The sequence below is a fragment of the Trachurus japonicus genome, chromosome 10 (genome assembly GCF_045865225.1).
Source record: "Trachurus japonicus isolate A0001 chromosome 10, Traja_1.0".
NCBI classification, from domain to species: Eukaryota; Metazoa; Chordata; class Actinopteri; order Carangiformes; family Carangidae; genus Trachurus; species Trachurus japonicus.
The window spans coordinates 1,606,162-1,625,402 of NC_140916.1; the positions used below are offsets into that span (position 1 = coordinate 1,606,162).

Here is a 19,241-nt window from a genome sequence, read left to right on the forward strand (position 1 = left end):
TTTTACATACAGAGAGTACAGGTTTTGAAAAGGGTTTAAGTTCACTTTATAATGGAGTATGTTAATTTATAGGCTCCTACAGTCAGGGTTCCTACGCAAGTATGGAAAGTATGGAAAAGTATGGAGTTTGATTTTATACATTTCCAAGTCTGGAAAAGTATGGAAAATGGAAACTATTGTATGGAAATGTATTTTATTTTAATACTTATCTGGGTTTGGTCTTATCTGACTTTATTTGGGCTAATAAATTTGCTGTTGTACCTAGCTACAATCTCCTGGAAATTAAAAAAAAATAATAATTTGGTGACATAATGGCATACAAATTCAGAATAATGAAAACAAATGATGAATTGCATGATTTATTTACATGATACGCATCCATTTACTCAAATGTCACAAATTATTTGAATTTTTTTACCGAGAAATCTTGAAATTAGGGTCTGGAAAAAGTAAGGATGTTTGAAATTTCAAATGTGTAGGAACCCTGTACAGTATTTGTGTGCAGATAAATGTTAAAAATGCTAAAGACTAAAAATCGGGAGAATCAGCAATATCGTAGAATCGCAATTTAAATCGAATCGCCATCCAAAAAATCGTAGAAGAATCGAATCGGGAGAAAAGCATATCGTCCTAGCCCTAGTACTGAGGATAAACACTGATGATGATGATGATGATGCTGATGTTGTTGCTATTGACGACAGGTAAATGGGCCGTGGAGGAGATGAAGGAGAGTAAACTGCCCGGAGACAAAGGTCTGGTCCTGAAGTCCAGAGCCAAACATCACGCCATCTCCGCGCAGCTGCTGCGGCCGTTCATCTTCGACACGCAGCCGCTCATCGTCCAGTAAGAACACAACACAACACAACACAACACAACACAACACAACACAACACAACACAACACAACACAACACAACACAACACAACACAACACAACACAACACAACACAACACAACACAATGTTTGCTCATCTGTGTCCAGATGTTGCTGATTATGTTTTTTAAATGTGTGTTTGTTTGTTTGTTTGTTTGTTTGTGTCTAGGTACGAGGTGAACTTCCAGTCCGGTATCGACTGCGGCGGCGCCTACGTCAAACTGCTGACTCAGACTCCCGATCTGGACCTGGTCAGTCTGAGGCTGCTACACACACACACACTGATACACACAGATACACACACACACACACACACACCTACCTGTCTGTTTTCCACCTGCACATCATCATCCACAGCTCTGGATTTTCTCCTCGGTGTTTAACTCTTTCACTGCCAGCTTTGTGACTGATCCTTTTAGACCCACCATATATTATGTACTGTTATTGTTTACGCATTCAACCCATCAAATGAAAGAAGACAGTCTCTACTTTCCATTTAAAAAAACAGTGTGTTTCTATCTTGTTCCAGTCATCAGTAATTGGCTGTTTAATAAAAGTTAGTTCAGCCCAAATAGACATTTTGGCACCAAAATCTTAAGAAAAAGAGGTTTTTGTGTTGGCCGTCATTTTCAGGGATGGATAGATGGATGGATGGATAGATAGATAGATAGATAGATAGATAGATAGATAGATAGATAGATAGATAGATAGATAGATAGATAGATAGATAGATACTTTAATAATCCTTCACAGGAAATTATGATTGTTGCAGCAGCATTCACATGTCATTCATGGCAACGAAAAATAAACAGATCTATTCTAAAGAATTGCAGACCTAAATATAAAATTAAGCTATAAACACTCAATAGACTAATAAAACACCTACAAGTAGAAATGCAAAAATACATATAAATAAATATAAATCAATGGGCTTTATGCACAGCTCCACTACTTCCTGAAATAAGCCAGCTCGTTCACATTATTGGACCAATTAGGTCAGACACACCTGGATTAATCAGTTGGTCCAATAATGTAAGACGGGAAATAAACGAGCTGGCTTATTTCAGGAAGTAGTGGAGCTGTGCGTAAAGCCCATACATCAAAGGTAAAAGACTAAAACTAGTTAATTATTATTTAAAAGAACAAGTAAAGAGGTGAACCAGAACAATAGGCTCTGTTACATTTAGCAATAAAAAAACAATAAAATCAACACTGATAAATGACTTTTGATGATAAAATGAGATAACTCGTCCTTGGCAGTCAAAGAGTTAATCATTACAGCTTTGATATAACTGAGCTCATATGTGTGTGTGTGTGTGTGTGTGTGTGTGTGTGTGTATGTGCAGGACCAGTTTGTGGACAAAACTCCGTACACCATCATGTTCGGACCCGACAAGTGTGGAGAAGATTACAAACTGCACTTCATCTTCAGACACAAAAACCCCAAAACCGGCGAGTACGAAGAGAAACACGCCAAGAAGCCGGACGCCGACCTGAGGACGTACTACACCGACAAGAAGACACACCTCTACACACTGGGTAAGACACACACACACACACACACACACACACACACACACACACACACACCTGTTTACACACCAGATAAGACAGAGACACACACTTAACTGTTTTTACGATCGCTATGACGCGTTTGTCGATGCTTGAAACACTTTTTCAAAACTGTCAACGCACGTCATACAGTTCTCAAAACAGTTCCTTTTTGCTCAAAATCACACAGTGCAACTAAACAATAATAACAATAACTGATGGAACAACACAAACTGCTTCACTTAACATGAGTCACATTATTGTATTGATCATAAATCGACTTTTGTGCCGTAGTTTCCTTTGAACCTCTCTACATTTCGCTTTTGTTGGGTTCAGTAAATGCAAGTATTTTGTTTCTTCTTTGCAAACACGACAAAAAGTGAATGACCATTTTCATTTAATTTATTTGTTTATTTGTAACGGGACTCTGCATATTCATGAACACATACATAATATGTAAATATGCCAGATTTAGCTCTAAAGCTAATTTCCATCTCAGAGCAGCTTTGCAGAATGAACACTTAAAAAAAAAAAAAAAAAAAAAAGGAGAAAAAATTAAAATTTTTGCAGTAAAGCATGTAAAGAATTAAAAATCTGCATCACAGCTGCTGGTCATTCAGATGTGTGAAAATGCAATTTACAAACAGAAGAAATAACAGAAAAAATGAAAATCTGTTTTCCTTTTCCTCGTCTTTCTATCTTTCTTTTTTTCTTAGATGTAATGTTTATATATAGATGTTGAATCAGCTGTGATTGATGTATCTGCATGAGCTCAATCAACTGTTTTTCAAAAGCAATGAAACAAAATACAGGAAATAAATTAGTTTCAGCCTTTAAAACGGTTTACAACATGAGGTTTTCTGTTTTTTTGACGAACAGCGTGAAAGCGATTGAAACTTCAGCAGTTAACATCAACTGTCTTGGTCTTGGTCTCGGTTGAGCTTGTGTGTAAAAGAAATTACATAAAACAAATTTTAAAATGTGTTAAAGTTGTGTATTCTGTTTCATAAGAACAAGAAAAATGTGTAAAAAAAAAGTGTTGAACAACGGGGTGTGTTAACTGCTCGGTGTCGCCCCCCAGTGGTGAACCCCGACAACACCTTCGAGGTGCTGGTGGACCAGACGGTGGTGAACAGCGGCAGCCTGCTGAAGGACATGACCCCCCCCGTCAACCCCGCCGCCGAGATCGAAGACCCCGACGACCAGAAGCCCGAGGACTGGGACGAGAGGGCCAAGATCCAGGACCCCGACGCCGCCAAGCCCGAGGACTGGTCAGTACAGACGAGCTCGCAACGGGCAAAAGTGGTTTTAACTATTAAAATCTTAACAAAACCAATCTGTTCTCCTTATAACTAAATAAGAAATTTAATTAAAAGTTAAAGACGGTAGTGCAGCATGACTAACGTATACATGTGTGCATTTACTTTACTTTACTTTATTGTTTTATTGTACGTGTACAGTCCCAATTAATCAACTGCATTAAATACAGTAAAAAGGGCAGCTTTAGCCAGCATGGCTAATATCCTGCTGTAGTCCCCGGCCAGATGACAATGGGCATCCTAAAAAAACAACAACAACAACAATATATTACAACACAATGATTAAAAAGAATCAATAGGGAAAGGGTAGAGCAGGTAGGCATCAGTACAATCATGCAAAGACAGCACATAGAAACATACAAGAGCAGCACATGCAATATACCTATTATATTTCTTTATAATCAACTACGACGTCTAGATCCCAAATAAATGATGGATATAAAAAAAAAAGTAAATAAAATAAGCAAAAATCCTTTTTAAAAGTAGGGTTAGGTTTAGATAAAATTAGATATTCAAGAAGGGGAAACTTGAACAAATTCTACAATAAATGGCAGCCGTTCATGGATTTTAGTTTAATCATTCTATACAGACTATGTCTAAATCCTTTTTTCATTGTAAGGCAAGGCAAGGTATCTTTATTTATATAGCGCATTTCATACCAAGGCAACTCAATGTGCTTTACATAAAGACAAAACATTAAAAAAAGAAGCATAAGACAGAATAAAAACAAACAAAACACTAAAAACAGAGTTAAAAGCAAGAGCAAATAAAAGTAAAATAAAAGAAAATAGATAAAGTTTTAAGTTCTCAGCTATAAGCATGTGAAAAGAGAAATGTTTTTAACCTGGATTTAAAAGTGCTGACAGTTGGGGCTGATTTCAGTTCTGCTGGTAGTTTGTTCCACTTGTGAGCAGCATAACAGCTAAATGCTGCTTCACCATGTCTGGTCTGAACTCTGAGCTCCACTATTTGACCTGAGTCAGTAGATCTCAGAGCTCTACTGGGTTTATACTCTACTAACATGTCTTTCATGTATTCTGGACCTAAACCATTCAGTGATTTGTAAACCAGTAGCAGAACTTTAAAATCTATTCTGTAGCTGACTGGGAGCCAATGTAAGGTCTTAAGAACTGGGGTGATGTGATCTGATCTCTTTGTTCTGGTTAAAACTCGAGCTGCAGGCCTATTATCTATTTGGTTTCGTTTTTTGTAATTTTTGTTCTTAAAAATGTGCAAATCTAAAATCTAAGGGTGTATGCAAACATGTTTAAAGCCGACACCAAAGTGCCTTTGTTACTCTTGTATACACATCAATAAAAATATGAAACAGAAAAATAAGCAAATATGGCCAATAATAAAAAACAAATAAGTAAATGGAGGATTACTCTGCCAAAGATGATATATTTGATATTTACAAATGGTTCATAATGAGCAGCTTTTCAGAATTGGTCTGTCAGCATAAAAAAGCCCTTGATTGAAGATCAAGACTGATCAATATTTTCCTGTTCGCCTCCTTCAATCATTTGTCCCCATATAATATAATTTGTTATCTTGAGATCTCCTATTAATAATGTCATTACATCTCGATCTCTAGAGAAATTAATGATCCGGTTGTCTCGGTGAGAATGAGGGAAATTAACTCATTTATTAAAAGTGTGTTTTTATTTCTGATCGATGTTTTTTTATATCTGGTGGTTTTAGGGACGAGGACGCTCCCGCTCAGATCGCTGATGAAGACGCCGTGAAACCAGACGGTTGGTTGGACGACGAGCCCGAGTACATCGGAGACCCCGACGCCGTCAAACCCGAGGACTGGTACGACATCACACACACACACACACACACACACACACAGATTCAAGATTAGACTCTGTCCTGGTTTTTTAAAAATCTTTCTAATGCTCCAGACACTCCTGCACTTTTTTGAGTTTTTAATAGTTTCTCATCAGTACTTTTTATCTACCATATTTATATTTATCTGCGTGGATGGGAGAATTGTATGTACGTATGTGAGAACTGTGCGAGGAATGTCAAATGTAATGTTTTTTATCTGTTTTGTGTACTTACGTAATGCAGTTACTTGTGGCACATGACTGTCCATGACAAATTTCCCTGCAAGGACAATAAAGTTTGGTTTGTATTGTATTGATAACTCGTCTCTGACTGTGTCTCGTGTCTCGTGTCGTTATTCCTTAAGGGACGAGGACATGGACGGCGAGTGGGAGGCTCCTCAGATCCCCAACCCGGCCTGCGAGACGGCGCCCGGCTGCGGCCCCTGGAAACGCCCCATGATCGACAACCCCAGCTACAAGGGCAAGTGGAAGCCCCCGATGATCGACAACCCCAACTACCAGGTGAGGTTCAGATGGATGGATAGATAGATAGATAGATAGATAGATAGATAGATACGGCTCTGTAAAAAAAATAAGAGATCACTTTCACAAATGTTCCTTAAAAGCATCTCTACATGTATGACGGTCATTCTTTTCTTTTCTTTTTTAAATACCAACACAAACGCAACTCATTCTACTTAATGAGACACTGATGACCACATCTGGTTTTATAGGAAGATTATAAATAAAAACCACTGCTGGGATTAAACATCGACATTATCCCACAAAAACTGATTTATAAACTCTTCCTGAGTTAAAATATTCTTGCTGTGTTGTTTAGGAATAAATATGAACATGTTTTCTTTGCATTATTATTATTATTATTATTCAAGGTCTGAAAAGACTTGATATTTTTTGTTATTTAGACTAGTTTAGTCATTTTCAGCCAATAAAAGCTCTAAATGACAATATTTTTATTTCAATTTTGGGAGAAATGTTGTTGGTAGTTGATAGAATAAAACAAAAATGTTTTAATTTAATTTTACTCAAACACATACCTATAAATAGTAAAACCGGAGAAACTTGTCATTTTGGGAGTGGTCTCTATCCAGAGCGATAGATAGATAGATAGATACGATAGATGCGATAGATACGATAGATAGATACGATACTGAAGTAAAAGTTAAATGTGTTGTTTTCTTTGCTGTTTTTGTTTTTTCTGTGTCTTTTCAACAGCCAGACCCGATCTTATCTAGTCTGGCTGTTTAAATAAATAATAATAATAATAAAAAGAAAGCAAATATACAGTACATTAGTCGAATACATTGAATTTGAAACACATGGAAAAATATTTACAAACTTCATATTTCATTAAATTATCCAGTAGTTGGGTGGAATAATCAAAAGTAAATTTTATTTACCTATCACTGTGATGGTGCAAAATATAAATCAATAACAATAAATATATATATCCTACATTATAAATATTGTTTATTTGACCAATTTTAATTTAATTTAAGTCACATTTTGTTCCTGAATCCACCAAACTGCTGCGATCAGAATAATCCAGATGTTTTCCACGTTTTCCTGAACACAAACTGAGGGTTCGATCCAGATTTATGATCTGATCGGACCTCAGAATCCGTTTTTAGTTTTGAAACGACCCATTTTCTAGATTTGATCCGATCAATTATCTTAAATCCGATCAGATTAAACCTTTGATCAACTGAGCTACGTCAGTATCTGTGTCTATGTTTCGTTTCTCCTACGCTCCTCAAACGTCTCACCGCTCCGTGTCCTCGTGTCCCTCAGGGCGTGTGGAAGCCGAGGAAGATCGCCAACCCGTCGTACTTCGAGGACCTGCACCCGTTCAGGATGACGCCGTTCAGCGCCGTGGGGCTGGAGCTCTGGTCCATGACCAACGACATCTTCTTCGACAACTTCTTCATCTCCAACGACCGCAACACGGCCGAGCGCTGGGCCAACGACGGCTGGGGGCTGAAGAAGGCGGCCGAGGGCGCCGCTGACGTGAGTTCACTTTAGATTCATGTATAAACGGGAAGATTTCAGGTCCGAGTCAAATCTAGTGTGAGGAGTTCACAGGTTTGGTGTTGGACTCAATCAGAGTCCTGCAGAAACTGAACTGAATAATCAATGAGAGAAAATCAAACTAAGTCCAAAATTTAAGATTTTTTTTTATTTGTCAAGTTCACAGTTAAAGCAGAAGTAAGTGATATATTTGTGTTAATATAAGTCTTAAATAGTTATATCTTCCGACAGCAATCACTTACATAGAGTGTTTGGACCGAAACACGGGTCTGTCAGTCACTCTGCTCTGCTCTGAGTCGAGGAGAAAACATTTATCGTATCCTACAGTTTTTATCCAATGAGGAGAGAGAACGGCATGCAGGGCTGTGTGTGCAGCCAAGGAACGCCGTGAATGTGGCGACGTAGGGACGAGGACTGTTATGGTGCGTTCAAGGAAACTCGTATTTTTCCGACCGTGAAGTCGTACCAGTTCGATCTGGTACGACTTCACGGGTCAGAAGTTACGAGTGGCCGTTATAGTGACTTTCACAGGTAAAACAGGTCGGAGAAACACGAGTGGGTTGCCTGGAACGCTACAAAGTCGTAAGTTGTGACTTGAAGCTGTAATTTACGGTTTCAAAAGCCTGCCTGGAACGCAGCATTAGCCAAAACGACCGGATCGCTTACTTCTGCTTTAAAGCTCAGACTGAGATTTAATCCAAACAAACCAACCATCACGTCGTGTTTTCAACCTCCACCTTGCAATTCTGCTTTGGTTTTTGGTGCAAAACATTGAAACATGAGATCGACTTCCTATTCTTTTTGGCTCGGAAGAAAAGTTTCTGTGAAATCGAGTAGTATAAATGCAAAATTGTTTGAACCTGCACAATAAATAACATTTAATAAGTATAAATATCATCAAAAACATAATATGCTCAGCTGCAAAATCCAATTTTTTTTGGACAGAGGTAACAACACTTTTGTACAGAAGAGTATTAGGGACACTCATGGAAAAAAGATGAGAGGAGGAATTTATTTTTTCATCTTGCAGTTCAAGAATAAAGTCAAAATGTTGAGGAAAAAAGTGGAAATACATCAAGAGTTAGTGAAGTCAGAATTTCCTCTCTGGTCCATCAAGTTAGGAGTGGAATGACTGACAATCACACATGTATTCTCTCAACATTGTTGTGTTTCAACTTTATTTTCTAAGTGTATAATGAAAAAAAAAAGATTTCTCCTCTTATTTTTGGCCCTAAAACTCTTGAGTACTTAATGCTAATTTTCATCTGGAGTCCCATAACATAAAAACAGCACAGTGACAATACACATAGTAATATAGACGACATAATAATGCAGACAACAAGATGATGACAAGACGACTATAACGAAATAAAACATTGACATTTTGACAACACTTCCATGGGTAGGGGGACCATAAAACCAACAAGACGTCGTGTTTTCAGTCTCCATCTTGCAGTTCTGCTTTAGTCTTTGGTGCAAAACATTGAAACATGAGGATCGAGAAACGTTTCTGTGAAATTGAGAAGTATAAATGCTAAATGTTTGAACCTGCACAATAAATAACATTTAATAAGTATAAATATCATCAAAAACATAATATGCTCAGCTGCAAAATCCAATTTTTTTTGGACAGAGGTAACAACACTTTTGTACAGAAGAGTATTAGGGACACTCATGGAAAAAAGATGAGAGGAAGATATTTTTTTTCCCCTCTTGCAGTTCAAGAATAAAGTCAAAATGTGGAAATACAACATAGAGAGTTAGTGAAGTCAAAATTTCCTCTCTGGTCCATCAAGTCAGGAATGGAGTGTATTCTCTCAACTTTGTGTTTCAACTTTATTTTTTAAGTGTATAATGGGGGAAAAAAAAGATTTCTCCTCTCATTTCTGGCCCTAAAACTCTTGAGTACTTCTGTGTATTTTTAACAAAAGCATTTTTTGGAGGACATTGTGCGTAGCCGACAGCTGACTGTGGTAATTCAGAAACGGAGGCACATCGTCACAAAGAAATCTAGTAACATAAGTGACAAAGTGTGCAAATCTGTGTTTGGTTTTATCAATTTTTATCATTAAAACATTGAACATTCATTAGAATAATAACTTTATTTATACAGCAGAGCGTTAAAATGACACAGAAGAGGCAAAGTGTGAATTATAAATACATGTGTTCAAAGTTTAAAAGCGCTGAAAGTTTTGTTTTTTATACGATATTTTTCATGTTTGGTCATGAAAAAGGAAACGGTTGCAGGAAGAAGCCGAAACCAACGGGACTTTTTTCTTTTTTTTCTTCTTCTAAATCAATGAAACGTGTAACTTTCACTCAACTTCCTCTTTCTGAGTTTCTCTCCATCATGAAACGTGACGTGTTTTTTGTTTTTTCTGACCGTCGCCACCACCACCGCCGCCGCTGGTGATGATGATGATGATGATGTAATCCTCTGGAGGCGGCGGTCGTCTCTCGGAGCGAGACAGAAATAGATGTTGTGATGTTAATAAGAGTAAAAAACCCCACCGGGGACCGTTTGTGTCTGCAGCCGGGAAGGTTTGCTCTTTAACCAGACTTGGCAGATGCTGCGTTCAGGGACACTCTGATTACGACGGCTGTTATTATGACTTCAGATTCTGGTCGTGGTTGTTTTTCCTGAAAGAAAGAAAAAAAACTTCCACTGGTTTTTAAGTCGAATAAGAAAAAATCTCCAACAAGCAACAGGTTGTCGAGTTAAAGTCAACTTTTTCATGTTTTTGTGTGGTTTTCAAGTTTTGAGCCCTAAGTGAGGGCAATTTTCTGTCACTATGTGATGGACAATAAAGTTTTTTTGAATCTTGAATCTTTGAAAAAATATTTTTTATTTCCAGATAAACTTGAATCTGAACTTAAAAAACTGTTGAATAAAAGAAAACAAACTGTTGTGCTGTCAAGTATTTCCAACTTTAAACAAAGATGTAATTGAAAAACTTGGTAACACTTTACAATAAGGGTCCCTTAATTAAGGTTAGTTAGTACATTATTAAGCATGAATTAACTGTTTACAGATATATTAACAATCATTATTATGTATTACTTAGGATTAGGAAACACATTAATTAATGTAGCCTCTTAGTAAGCAGTTAATTAATGTTTACTACTCAAAGTTAGTTAAAACATTTAAAAGTTGAATAATGTAATGAGTTATCATTATGTATGCATTAATCAGCATTAATTAACACATTAGTTTATATATTAATGCTTAATAATGTACTAAGTAACATTAATTAAGGGACCCTTATTGTAAAGTGTTACCAAAAACTTTATTGTTCATGCTGCTCATTCACAAAAACAACTTTAAATACTTTGAGCTCTTCTGTTTCCGATCCAGACAGATTTCATTCACGTCCACTGTAGTTGAGGTGTCGTGTTCATCTTGTTTCACTGTGATCTTGTTGTTGTTTGTTTATTAATGTTTATTAATTGTGTGTTGTTGTTGTTGTTGCAGCCTGGTCTGGCAACTCAGATGCTGAACGCTGCAGAGGAGCGTCCCTGGCTCTGGGTCGTCTACGTCCTCACCGTGGCTTTACCGCTCGTCCTCATCATCGTCTTCTGCTGCACCGGCAAGGTAAAACACACACGCACGCACACACACACAGACTGCAAATCTCTCTCTGCAGCAGGTTGTCGATTTAAAGGGATAGTTCACCCAAATTAATTGAAATTGCACTCATTATCTACTCACCCTCATGTGGACTAAGGGCTGGGAGAAGTTTCAGAGTCCTCCGTCCCTTCTCTGAGTTACAGGGGGTCTCGGCGTAGCAGTGCATGTCCATATGACGGTTGCAAATGGATACCAACTGTCTTCGTAACAAAAAGACACACCAAAAAACATCCAAATACCTCCATGCTGCTCGTATGTAATGTCCGTCTCTTGTATTGAAGCCCCGAAATGCAAAATTGTCCCGAAAAAAATTAAATAAGTCTATATTTCAACCTTGTTTGTAGCGGAAGCTCCTCTTCCCAGTTCGTCAAATTTGGACGAACCAGGAAGAGGAGCTTCGAGAAGCTTCTGCTACAAAACAAGCTTGAAAAATGGACTAATTTAATTTTTTTCGGGACAATTTCGCATTTCGGGGCTTCAATCCAAGACGGACATTACATACGAGCAGCATGGAGGTATTTGGATGTTTTTTGGTGTGTCTTTTTGTTATGAAGACAGTTGGTATCCATTTGCAACCGTTATATGGACATGCACTGCTATGCCGAGACCCCCTGTAACTCAGAGAAGCCACGGAGGACTCTGAAACTTCTCCCAGCCCGTAGTCCACATGAGGGGGAGGAGATAATGAGTGCAATTTCAATCTTGGGTGAACTATCGCTTTAAGGCATTATATTATTGGTTCTTTTCCACGACACAGTTACAGCTCAGCTCGACTCGGTTTTGGTCATTTTCCATTCGTTTTACACTAGTACTAGTTGAATCTAGTTGAATAAAATATTCACAATGGACCAGGGACGTCACAATTACTTGTTTTCACAATTAATCACGGTATTAAATGGCACAATTAATTGATCGTAAAGATTCCTAAATACCGAGACTTTCCAAAAAAAGTTTATGTCGGAACCGTATTGGCAGATGTGCACCAAAGGAAAGGTAAATGCACAGATGATACTGGTCCATAAATGAATTGGTAGGGATTTAAATGCTAGAGTCAGTGTCATTTGTAATAATAATAAAAAAAGATTAAAATTAACTTAAACATTTGGTATAGATGACAATTAATGACTTATATATTTCAAACGCTTTAATAATTGGTCATATTTTAATAGATACTTTGTTTAAATAATTAGTAATGTAATTATATTTGACTATATTTGATTTTACTATTGATTAATTGATGCATAATAATCATGATAATCGTATCACCGTGATTATTTCTGACAATAATCGTACCTAGAAAATCTGTGATCGTGACGCCCTTACAATGGACATAATCGGCATAACAAGAACACGGTTTCAAAACCACTAAAATTTTTGCGTCATGCTGTTCCTGTGGTACAGTATGTGCAGTTTGTTTTTGTTTTTTTTAACGTCTCATCGAGGAGAGGAAGTGCAGGTCAGAAATCCCTCAGGTCGTGTGCAGCTGCAGCACCACCGCACAAACACACCAACGACATAGAAGAAGATGTGAAAGCTGTATTCAAACTTAAAATGACTAAATGTTGACTGGGAGTTGTGTCAGTCCAATTATGCAGATCGATGGCAATTTAACGGACGAGTTTAAGGTGCAGCATCCGAGGGACCCAAGAGTATTTTGCCATTGTTGTTCTAAAGTGATAGTTCAACATTTTGGCAAATTGGCCCATTGCCATAATCCCTATAGTCATCATAGCAGTAGGTTCGTTACCTTTAGTTGTCGGTGCAAGCTGTTTTTAGAATGGCGGAGCAGAGCCGTGAGCTGCTCAGAGCTACGCTACGAAGGCTCATGGGATTTCTTGGGTTTCCCTCATCAAACTCATCAAATACACAATCCAACAACTCCACAACGCTCTGGTGGACAAGTTGTGACCTGCACATTCACCACGCTATGAGATAATAACACAACGTTACCAGACAGAGTTGTTTTAGAGGTAAATACAGAGACTGCTTGCTGAAGAACTGTCCCTGAAGGCAACGCACATCAGCAGTTTTGCGTGAATTTCCCTCTAAAACAACTCTGTCTGGTAACGTTGTGTTATTATCTCATAGCGTGGTGAATGTGCAGGTCACAACTTGTCCACCAGAGCGTTGTGGAGTTGTTGGATTGTGTATTTGATGAGTTTGATGAGGGAAACCAAGAAATCCCATGAGCCTCCGTAGCGTAGCTCTGAGCAGCTCACGGCTCTGCTCCGCCGTTCTAAAAACAGCTTGCACCGACAATTAAAGGAAACAAACCTACTGCTATGACTATAGGGATTATAGCAATGGGCCAATTTGCCAAAATGTTGAACTATCCCTTTTTAAGTTTTCAAACCGTCAGAGTTTTATGACTAAACCAGACAGAAACGAGTGACGACCACCGACTCATTACCCATCATGCAGCGTGTTGTCGGTGCTGACGTCTGTTGTGTGACTGTCCACAGAAGTCGTCAGACTCGGCTCAGGGTCAGTTGAGTCTCAGCAGCTTACAGGAAGACTTTAAGGAAGCTGGACGCCACCACGCCTCCTCCTCCTCCTCCTCGCCCACCGCCACCACCACGGTGACTGTGATGCCGCTGTCATTAGAGTAGCTGTGTCCGTGGCTGTATTCGAAACCGCATACTATACTGCTAGTGCGTACTGATCTGGCCAAAACGCAGTATGCATTATGCAAACAGAAGCAAAATCTACAGTATGCGAAAAATTCCCGGATGTCATACTGATTCGGATGTATGCATCTCTCCAGTATGCATCTGACCAGTCTACATTGCGTACTGTATCATACAAACAAACTAATGCAACTGCCACAATTGTTAGATTTCATCAATGAGACCAACATTTATCTCCTAAAAATAATTTAACCAGCCGGTGGTAAACCTCTAAAAACCTGCGGGTAAGTTAATTAGCGATCGTTTTCTCCCCCCGGGATGACGACGAAGGTTGGCCGGCCGAGCAGCTCTGCAGACCGGCTGCTGCCTCTGTGATGTCGTAGTCGTTGCAAAAAACATCGGAGCAAACTTCTAAACAGCCGTCATTTGGATAAACTGGCCGTATATTTGGGATCTTAACAGTTACTTTCTCGCATTAAAAAAATATTAAAACTTAAAGGGACAACGAGGAGTTTTGGAACAGCGAAGCGTTTTCACACTACATTTATGAGCCTCCGCGTGCACCGTGAAATTCTTTGACCGGCGCAAGACAGACTCATGTTTTCATTCATCAATAATTAAAGTCAGAGGTTCGAAGACGATCACATACCGTCGTAGTTCCGACCATAAACGGCGATTCGGCGGCGCACGAAACCGAAAGTAAAGAAACGCTGGTCGGCTCAACCAGCATTTCCGCCACCACTAATAATAACAAAATAACGATAGAGACAAAACAATATATTTATCGAAAATGGGCCCATTAACAAGTGTGGGTAGCGGAGATTCATCCACATTAATATGAGACTTTTTTTATAACCAAATAGAAACTCCTCGTTGTCCCTTTAAAGTTACATAATAACAGCACTAAAGCTGTAAAAACTCATATACTGCATACTGCGGTGTGAACGGTGTCGGTCTGCTGAAGTTGCATACTGAATCCCACATTCAGTATGCAGTATACAGTACATTAGGGGTGGGCGATATGGCAAAAATATCATATCACGATTTTTTTTTAATGAAGTCACGATTTCGATTTCATCATGATCTTAAATCGAAAAAAGAAAATCAGACAATTTAGGCCAAAGAACCTTTCTGAACAGATTTTAATCTAAATAGTTGCAGTTTTGCCAACATGTGCAAACAACGTAAACATAGTAAAAGGTAAACAACAACACTCTGGTAAAGTGCACTCTTGCAACAGAAAAGGTAGCTTTCAATAAACATGAAAGTAAAATATTAATGAAGACATTACTGTTTGTTTTATTCAACACAGTCATTTTAACAGGATTTTAAGTGTATCAAAACACTAAATAGCTGATTGAAAAGGGTCAAATAAAAATACAAACTAAAGTAACTGTTGTTATCTCTTTTAGCAAACTCTGCAAATGTCCTTTGTTTACGCTTTGCAGCATAGAACTGCAATTTATAGAATGAGCCCCAGACGATCCTACGATCTCTGCACTTTGGCAGATCGTCTACACGCTCTAATCCTTCACGATCTAATATCACCATATCGCCCACCCCTGCAGTGCATACTAACGCAGTATGTAGTAGGCAGTGTGGTAGTATGCGGTTTCGAAGACGGCCCTTGTGTCTGTGCTGTGTCTCTGTGGTCGGTCTGTAGCGTAGCGGCTCAGGGAGGTCAAAGGTCAGACAGGAGGAGTCAATTTATTTTGTACTCGTCAGGTTTTTTGTTCCAGTCGTGCTCTCGTGTTGTGAACGTCGTGTTGAGGTCGTTTCAGCTTCCTGTTTAATCTCAAACTGACCCGTTTTCTCTTTCTTTTATTTTTTCTACTGTTTCCCGTCCTGCAGAAGAAGAGCGAAGCGTCGCCAGCGGAGTACAAGAAGACGGACGAGCCCCAGCCCGACGTGAAGGAGGAAGAGGAGGAGGAGGAGGAAGAGGAGGCGGCGGCTGAGGAGAAGAGCAAACCAGGTCGGTGTGAAGAAGAGTGAACGACGTTTCTCCTTCTGTCGCAACAACAACAACAACATAAAGCTTCTTCTTGTTCTTCTTGTTCTGCAGCTGCAGCAGAGGAGAAGAACGATGAAGACGAAAGTCCTGCAGAAAAAGAGGAAGAGGAGGAAGAGGAGGCAGAGAAGGATGAAGAGAAGGAGCCCACAGACGAGGTGAGGAGACGAAGACCAGCGGTTCACAGCTTTTACATTTAGTCACAGGGCCGTCGCTCTACTTTTACTGTATTACTCTACTTTTACTTCTACTGCTGCTTCTTTTTCTACTGTTTCTCCTTTTACTTATTCTACTACGATACGATACCAGGGTTTCCGCGGGTCATTAAAAAGCGTTAAAAGTCATTAAATATATTTTGCTAAAATTAAGGCCTTAAATGGCATTAAAAGGCATTAAATTCGATTCTCAAAGGCATTAAAAATTTATAAAAAATTGATTGATTCATACAGTAAGATTTTGATATCATTACATCCCTATAGAGCACAAAAAGCAGAAAAATAGGGGGATTATATAGTTAATCTACAGTAAAGTTAAACGTGGGTGAAGAAATGGAGAATTTTCTAAATTAATATTTTTAGGTGGTGGCAGGCTACTGTTAACTCTTTTTTTTTTTTAATCGCTATCGGCAAAAATCGGAATCAGGCTTTTTAAAAATCGGTGATAGGCCAGAAAATTGCAGTCGGTGCACCCCTATTGGTGTGATAAACATGCAGAACCAAGTAATTTGGTGTGTGTATGTGTATATACGTAAGTGTATGTACGCACACGTATAGTATTTGCAGTCACGGGCATTAAAAATGTTTGAAATGGCATTAAAAAGCATTAAATTAGATTTGCTGGTACCTGCAGAAACCCTGGATACGATACGATAAACTTTATTGTCCCGTTCAGGGAAATTTGTCTTGGACACTGTAGCTGTGCCATAAATGCCTTAATGGCCACAATGATAAAAACAAAAAACAAAAGAACAATACATCTCAGACATATTAATCCAACAGCATTGCACATATCCCATAACATAACACATATCCCATAACATAGCACATATTCCATAACATAACACATATTGCACACATCCCACAACATAGCACTATAAGAATTATTGCACAGACTCGTTAAGAAATTTGATAGAAGTTGGGATAAAAGAATTCTTAAAACGGTTGAGTTTACAGCGAGGGACTCTGTATCGTCTACCTGAGGGTAGGAGGTCAAACTCTGAGTGAAGGATGTGGGAGGTGCTGCTTCTATTACTGTTGCTTCTTTTTCTAGTGCTTCTTCTATTGCTTATGCTTCATTTTCTAGTGTTTCTTTCTAGCGTTGCTTCTTCTAGTGTTTCTACTGCTGCTGCTTCAGGGTTCCCACTTGTCCTAAAAAAAACCTGAAAAATGGTTGACCAATTTTCCAGTCATGGAAAACACATGGCAAATCTAATGAGAAAATAAGTCAAATGTCCTGGAAAAGCTTCAGTTGTCCTGGAAAATTATGTATCACAAAAAACACCTAGTGAGAAAACTATAGAGACTTTGAGTTGACGAGTGTTTCCAGTATTGGACCCCATGTTTTTGTTGTTCTATGATAAATTCATAGGAGTTTTCTAAGCATGTTACTGTAAGAGATTATTGCGTAACTTAGAGCCATAGACTGCACATCTTAAAATCAGACTTCTGGGGCCGGGAGAGGAAGAAACATAGAAACAAAAATGTACAAAATTAAGGTACAGCTGTCGAAAAGAAAATGAACGGGACAAGAGGATGTATAATAACACAGGGTTTCTGCGGGTCATTAAAAAGCATTAAAAGTCATTAAATACATTTTGCTAATATTAAGGCCTTAAATGGCATTAAAAGGCATTAAATTCGATTCTTAAAGGCATTAAAAAATTGTTTAAAAAAATGTATAGATTCATACAGTGAGATTTTGATATCATTACATCCCTATAGAGCACAAAGAGCAGAAAAAAGGTAAAATTAAACGTGGGTGAAGAAATTGAGAATTTTCTAAATTAATATTTTTAGGTGGTGGCAGGCTACTGTTGACTTTTTTTTTTTTTATCGCTATCGGCAAAAATCGGAATCGGCAGGTCAGGCTTTTTAAAAATCGGTGATCGGTGATCGGCCAGAAAATTGCAGTCGGTGCAGCACCCCTATTGGTGTGATAAACATGCAGAACCAAGTAACTGGGTGTGTATATGTGTATATAGGTAAGTGTATGTATGCACACGTATAGTATTTGCAGTCACAGGCATTAAAAATGTTTGAAATGGCATTAAAAAGGGCATTAAAAAGCATTAAATTAGATTTGCTGGTACCTGCAGAAACCCTGTAACATGTCTGTCAGACTGGAGCCGCTGAAAATGTCCTGGAAAATGATTTCAAGAAAAGAGTGGGAACCCTGTGCTTCTTCTACTGTTTCTTCTACTGCTGCTTCTCCTACTACTGTTGCTTCTTCTATTACTACTTGTTCACTACTTCCACGCCTGTGGAGTCAAACATCTTCACTCGTCCTATTGTCAGTTGTAAAGTGATAAATAGAAGATTATACAGGTAATACTAGAATATCGTGAAAAAGTTCATTCATTTAAGTAATTCAACTTAAAAGGTGAAATGAATATATTATTTAGACTCATAACAGGCATTGCAAGATATTTCAAGCTTTTATTTGTTAGAATTTTGATTATTATGGCTTACAGCTTATGAAAACCCCAATCAAAAAATTTGAATATCGTGAAAAAGTTCAATGTTGTAGCTCAAATTGTCACAGCCTCGTCAGCCAATTAATCCAAAACACCTGCAAAGGGTTCCTGAGCCTTTAAAAGCTCTCTGTCTGGTTCAGTACAGTTCGCAATCATGGGGAAGTGAATGAACTTTTTCACGATATTCTAATTTTCTGAGTATTACCTGTGGTTATATAATTTTGATTTGTGATAATAACAAGTTTGTTTCATTACAAAACTTTTGTGAGTGTTAACATAGATCCAACTTTTGGGATTTTTTAAAAAAGATTCTTATGTTTATATTTCTTACTAGTAGTCGTCAGTATTTTAGGAGTTAGAATAAATTATTCATTCTGGCTGTAAAAAAAAAGTGTCCCTTTAAAAAAAGAAAAAAAAAGAAAAAAGATGGGAAGTTGACTGTGGTTGTTTCCTCCTCAGAAGCTGGAGGACGACGTTCTGCGGAGATCTCCCAGGAACAGGAAGAGCAGAAGGGACTGATTTATCTGAATCCAAAGCCCTGACCTCAACCCCCACCCCCCCCCCCTAAAGCCCCACATCCCAACCCCCCCCCTTAAAAATACCCCACCGCCCCACCACCTGCCCCTTTAATCCCCCTCCTCCTCCTCCTCCTCCTCTTCTTC

At 38.4% G+C, this 19,241-nt stretch overlaps 1 protein-coding gene across 3 annotated transcripts in view; it reads left to right on the forward strand.

The window, feature by feature from the left end:
• The window catches only part of canx (calnexin), a 34,348-nt gene extending 15,206 nt beyond the window's left edge, over window positions 1-19,142 (forward strand). The window contains exons 5-15 of one of the 3 annotated variants that reach the window (XM_085788964.1): window positions 702-843; window positions 1,043-1,124; window positions 2,220-2,412; window positions 3,506-3,695; window positions 5,445-5,558; window positions 5,941-6,097; window positions 7,388-7,603; window positions 11,097-11,216; window positions 15,731-15,851; window positions 15,948-16,045; window positions 19,039-19,142. In XM_085788964.1, coding sequence (XP_085645090.1) covers window positions 702-843; window positions 1,043-1,124; window positions 2,220-2,412; window positions 3,506-3,695; window positions 5,445-5,558; window positions 5,941-6,097; window positions 7,388-7,603; window positions 11,097-11,216; window positions 15,731-15,851; window positions 15,948-16,045; window positions 19,039-19,098 — 1,493 coding nt within the window. In that variant the 3' untranslated portion in view covers window positions 19,099-19,142. Of the gene's footprint in view, window positions 1-701; window positions 844-1,042; window positions 1,125-2,219; window positions 2,413-3,505; window positions 3,696-5,444; window positions 5,559-5,940; window positions 6,098-7,387; window positions 7,604-11,096; window positions 11,217-15,730; window positions 15,852-15,941; window positions 16,046-19,038 lie in introns of all 3 variants that reach the window. The other 2 variants (XM_085788962.1, XM_085788963.1) reach the window with 2 other exon arrangements.
• Window positions 19,143-19,241: the final 99 nt, after the last annotated feature.